The following is a 6,000-nucleotide window of genomic DNA, read 5'->3' on the forward strand; positions in this document are numbered from 1 at the left end:
GGACCTAGGTCTTACCAGGCTACCTCCTACACTTCTGAAGTGTGATAATCAAGCTGCTCTGGCAATTGCTGCTAACCCAGTTCTTCATGAACGTACAAAACATGTTGAAATTGATTGCCACTTTGTGCGTGATCATGTTAAAAATGGCAAAATCAAACCAGTGCAGGTGTCTTCCTCTGATCAAATTGCTGATATTTTCACCAAGGTGCTTTCAGTCAAGCTCCATAACTCTCATGTGTCCAAGCTGGGAGCTTCTCTTAATCACTCACCAGCTTGAGGGGGAGTAATAAGATTAGCATCATAATTATCTCATAATATCAATTATATTTCTCTTCCCCTTGCTGCCACATCAGAATATCAAGGAATAATATTCTGTTAGGCTATTTTGTCTGCTTCCTTAACAACTTTCTTAAGTTCAATGCATGAATGATGAGCTGTAATAAGTGGTTACTAATTCCCTCTATAAAGGGGCAAGTTGTAATCATTCCACAGTACTGAAATCTAATCCCATTCTCTTATTTCTCTAAATTCTCTCTGAAATTCTCTCTGAATCCTCTGCATTGAAATGATTGCATAATCAATCTGATTTATTCATCAATTATCATATTTTTCTTATTTACTCCTCTCATGTAGTCCAGTTGGTCCCTTTTTCTAAGAAAAAATGGTGCAATATTTAAATAGCACATTCGGTTAAGATAGGAGGAAGTAATTAACTAATGCCATGAATAAGGAAGGCTTCTAATCCAAAAGCTCTTATGATTTGAAAGGTGTCTTAGGATATATTTTTATATATTTTGAGTTTCAATCATAGGCTTAAATTTTTAATGGAATTAGTTTATTGACAATGTATGAGAAAGAGCATGCTTGAGTAAAGAATTAACATGATGTGTTATGTGATTAGACTGTTAATTAGACACTTGTGGACATATTTAACATTAACGATTTTATTTCCCTAGCATTTGGACAATCACCCTCAACAGCTTTTATTACCAAAGAAGAAGAAGAGAAAACATCTACCACTGAAGATACAACACAAAACCGTAGTAATAGCACAGGCCTATCATTCACACCTCTTTGCATGACTTTTGAAGACATCATTTATTCCGTTGATATGCCAAAGGTAATTAACTAATTAATGCTTCCATTTCATCATACAGATTCATAAAACATTAAGAATCATTAAGTACTAAACATAATAATCCAATCAAGTAACAAATGATTTTATTTGTATAGGAGAAGAAAGAAAGGGGCAACCCAAATGATCGGTTGGTACTACTGAATGGAGTAAGTGGATGTTTTAGACCAGGAGTTCTAACAGTATTAATGGGAGTCACTGGAGCAGGAAAAACCACACTATTAGATGTTTTAGCAGGACGGAAAAACACAGGTTATATGCAAGGAACCATCAAAGTTTCAGGCTATACAAAAAAGCAGGATACTTTTGCTCGAGTTTCCGGATATTTTGAACAAAATGATATACATTCTCCTTTCATCACTGTCTCTGAATCCATCGTCTTCTCTGCTTCTCTTCGATTACCTAAGGACATCAACTCTAAAGCAAAACAGGTTTTTCTTGATCTTGTTCCATTTTTTTTATCTAATTACTCGTCCATTTCTTGAAGAAGTTTCTATTAGCTATTTTGGTATTCCGTTTGTTGTTCCAATAAAAATTTCTATTTATATTACAAACTTTAGACAAAAATAACCTTATTCATCCGCATTTTAATATTTTAATAATGGTTTTTGTTCCCATATATCTTTCATTGACTTCATTTAACCATTTTTGTATTCTTTATGGTCCACATATGTTTCCTACTAATTTATAAGAAAATTTTTTATTAGTTGTTTTTATATTTTTTCCACTAACTTTCTTTTAATATTTTTTCAATGTGTATAGTGTCGACTATTCTTCTATCAATTTTATTATTCAATAAAATAATGTATCCACTATATAAAAGATTCTATTAATTTTCGTGAACAAACCTTGTGAAAAATTTATTAAAGGAACAGAGGGACTATAACATAACTTAGAGTTTTGAGCATTTCTAACACGCAGTAAATTCTTATGTTTCTTTCATTGCAATAGAATTTTGTGGAGGAAATCATGGAACTGATGGAGCTTACACCAATAAAAGATGCATTAGTGGGACAAGCAAATGTAAATGGGTTGTCAGTAGAGCAAAGAAAAAGATTAACTATAGCAGTAGAATTGGTTGCAAATCCTTCCATATTGTTCATGGATGAGCCAACATCAGGACTTGATGCAAGGGCAGCTGCAATTGTCATGAGAGTTGTCAGAAATACAGTTAACACTGGCAGAACTGTTGTTTGCACCATTCATCAACCTAGCATTCATATCTTCGAATCTTTTGATGAGGTCTCACACTATTACTTTTTATTATTCTTAGTCTTCTTTTTTCATGATTACATATTCCACGTATGAGTAAGATTTCACATTTAAATAGCGAATTATGAACTTGCATATAATAAATAATTCATAGGTAATTCTCATATTACCATATGGTTTTGAAATAGAGTAAACATCGTCAAATATGTATGCAAGTTGCGGATGTCCTATGGGTGCGTCCATACTAGTTGGCCCATGGATAATTATGTCATGGCCTAAAATTTTTGTTGAATATTTCAGCTTTTTCTCTTAAAGCAAGGAGGCCATGTTTTATATGCTGGTCCTATTGGCTATCGATGTGCTCAGCTCATCACTTACTTTGAGGTGAAATGAATCAAATTTGCTAAAAAATAGTTCACATTTTTATCAGTTCAATTTCATAATTTTTATAATAAAAAGTGAAAAAACAATTAGTTATACGAAATTTTACATATATACTAATTCGTTATCATTTTTACTTTGGTTAAGCAAATCGATGGCGTACCAAAGATAAGAGAAGGACACAATCCTGCAACATGGGTGTTAGAAGCAACAACAAAAGCACAAGAGGAGCGACTAGGGCTGAATTTTAGCTATATTTACTTAAATTCTGAGCTTTACAGGTAATGTTTTTAGCAGCATTTCATGAGCGAGAATTAACATAATAATAATATAATTTTGTGTATTTCAATTTCAGGGCAAACATGAGATTGATTGGGGAGTTAAGCATACCTCCACCTAATTCAGAAGAGCTTCATTTTGCAACATCATATTGTCAATCATATTTTATACAATGGAAAACATGTTTATGGAAACAATACAAGTCTTATTGGAGAAATACAGCTCATAATGGTGTTAGATTCGTCATCACCTCCGCCTCTGCCTTCATGTTTGGGATTGTCTTCTTCCAAATTGGTTCCCGAAGGTATATAACTTTAACCATTTGGACTTTTGCGTTTTCCAACACTAAATTTTCACGTTTACCAATGCACTAAATTAATATTTAATAGTGACAATGGTGTACTCCCTTTATTTTTTTTCGTTTTAGTTTTGCATAATTTTCAAAGCAAATTTTGAGCTTAAATATTTCCAAATACACATAATAAAAAATTATAAAAAATATATACTATAAAAGTATACATTAAGACGAATATAACAAGATCTCAAATGAATATATTTTATCTTCTAAATATGCCTCAAAAACATTAATCAAATTTCTCTTTTCTTAAAATAGAATGTTTCAAACGGGAAAAAAACATTAGAGAACAAAGGGAAAATAATTTAAAAAATTATAAAAAATAGATATTAATAAACCATATGTTGAGACGGATCAAATAAGATCTCATTTGATTATATTTTAGCGTATAAATTTAAGAATAATGTACAAATTATAAGTAACAGATGAATAATGAAAGTATTATTATCTATAAAATTACACAAAAAAAAAATATTTTCCACGTACAAATTAATTATAGAACTATGAAAACAAGGGTCAATTATATATCGATAGAGAGAATTATAACAAATTTCAGTAGTCAATGTTTGTAAATAGTGATAAACATCACTATGAGGAAAGGTCAGTCAAACTTTATAGGCACTAGGCAGTGTCTAAGTCAATATGGTGTAAGTTGTAATGAAGGTTGTAATTGTGAAGGGATACACAAGTTGAAGTTCTTGGTGGAATTGGTGCCATTTACATATCGACGATGTTCATGGGAGCACAAACGAGTACAAGTGTAATGCCAGTAATGAGTAGTGATAAACTGGCGTTTTATAGAGAGAGGTCTTCTGGTTTATACTCTCCTATTCCTTATGCTTTGGCACAGGTACTTACTAAAACCTTTAAGCGGAGAAATAATACTCACCCATTGTACTCAAATATAATTATTTATTTAGGTACATGAAAGGTTCTAAGCATGTTCGACGGTACAGGTTCCTGAAAAAAAATTAGAGAGCCTCAATATTTAATTACTTAGTATATATTAGATATTTAAAGATAAAAAATTATTAAAAAAATATTATAATTTTTCAAATTACCAGGACATTTATAGAATTTGTAAAATTTTACTCTATCCCAGTTTGGGTATGGTTGAATCTGAATGTATTTTCAATGACGTTATTGTACAGGTAGCAATTGAGATCCCATATGTTGTAGCACAAACAACAATATTCGAGATCATAGCGTATGCAATGATGGGGTTTGAATGGTCAGCCATGAAGTTCTTCCAAGAATATCTTTTCATGTTATTATCACTATTATACTTCACTTACTTTGGAATGATGGTCTCATCAATCACACCTAATCAAGAAACATGCTCCATTTTAGCTAGTTTCGTTTTCTCCTTGTGGAATCTCTTTGCTGGTTTCGCCATCCCTAAAAAGGTAATCACTAATCCCACATCATTAAAATGAACAAGAGAAAGATTTGAATATAATTATGATATTGATTATAATTTCGATGTACAGAGGATTCCGGTATGGTGGAGATGGTATACATGGGTGTGTCCAGTATCATGGAGCATGAATGGGTTGGTAAGCTGTGAATATGGAGACAATACAGAGTCCAAGCTTGAAAGTGGGGAGACAGTTACCCAATTCTTGATGGATTATTTTGGGTACAAATATGAGTTATTGGGTATTGTAATTGCTGTTTTGGTTGGTTTCAATCTGCTCTTCATCTTTCTTCATTGCTTCTCCATAAAAATGTTCAATTTCCAGAAACGATAGCAACCTAATTAAGTTTGAAATTATGTCAAATTAAGCATAATTCGTATTGTAATATGAATTAATTAGTAGCGTATGTCAAATTTAGCTCTTTCTTAACATGATGCTACATTGCACCTTGGGCTTGTAAGCCATTTGCTTGAAAAATTAGAAGAGGTAGAGTTTTTCAAATGAAATTTGTCATGTAAATTAACAAATGTTGTAGGCTCAGATTTTATGAGAAGAGGTTTTATACAGCCATATCTAAGGTTTACATCAGTATTCAGTTGTTGCTATAATCTATGGGTGTTGCTAAACATCGCCACCCTTTTTATTTTATTGTCACCCCTAACGAATTAGTATTTTGCCCTTGAACTTTAAAAAATTACAAAACTGCCACTGGACTTAAAACTTAATTAACAAAAGTAAATCACACTTAATAACACTATTAACACTTTAATCCGGAAGATTTTTCTATATATATTGACGCGTTCATATACGAATTCAAACACGTTACTATCTCTCTAAAAATTCTTTAAAAACGTTCTTTTGTTTTAAACAAGCTGTTACTTGCAATTGATTAACGACGGCTAACGAAAGCGACTATGAATCGGATCCGGTACGTAAATTTTTCGATTTGAATCAGTGCAAATTTTAAAAGAAAAATATTAATCGCACAAAAGTGGGCGACTGAACCATGATTCAGTCGCACAAAACTGGGCGACTGGACCATGGTTCAGTAGCACAAAACTGGGTGACTGAACCATGGTCCAGTCGCCCAATTTTGTGCGATTATTATTATTATTTTTTTTTATTTACGTTTTTTTTATTATTATTAATTATATTCTTATTCTTCTTCTTCTTATTATTATTATTATTATTATTATTATTATTATTATTATTATTATTAT

At 31.7% G+C, this 6,000-nt stretch overlaps 1 protein-coding gene across 1 annotated transcript in view; it reads left to right on the forward strand.

Annotated features, from left to right (window-relative positions):
- Window positions 1–5,368, forward strand: part of LOC130815284 (ABC transporter G family member 39-like) — a 28,983-nt gene extending 23,615 nt beyond the window's left edge. The window contains exons 15-23 of the mRNA XM_057681699.1: window positions 957–1,120; window positions 1,234–1,566; window positions 2,087–2,377; window positions 2,648–2,731; window positions 2,876–3,009; window positions 3,084–3,311; window positions 4,041–4,212; window positions 4,514–4,768; window positions 4,853–5,368. Coding sequence (XP_057537682.1) covers window positions 957–1,120; window positions 1,234–1,566; window positions 2,087–2,377; window positions 2,648–2,731; window positions 2,876–3,009; window positions 3,084–3,311; window positions 4,041–4,212; window positions 4,514–4,768; window positions 4,853–5,113 — 1,922 coding nt within the window. The 3' untranslated portion in view covers window positions 5,114–5,368. The remainder of the gene's footprint in view (window positions 1–956; window positions 1,121–1,233; window positions 1,567–2,086; window positions 2,378–2,647; window positions 2,732–2,875; window positions 3,010–3,083; window positions 3,312–4,040; window positions 4,213–4,513; window positions 4,769–4,852) is intronic.
- The last annotated feature ends 632 nt before the right edge of the window (window positions 5,369–6,000 follow it).

This window comes from Amaranthus tricolor, chromosome 6 (assembly GCF_026212465.1).
Source record: "Amaranthus tricolor cultivar Red isolate AtriRed21 chromosome 6, ASM2621246v1, whole genome shotgun sequence".
NCBI classification, from domain to species: domain Eukaryota; kingdom Viridiplantae; phylum Streptophyta; class Magnoliopsida; order Caryophyllales; family Amaranthaceae; genus Amaranthus; species Amaranthus tricolor.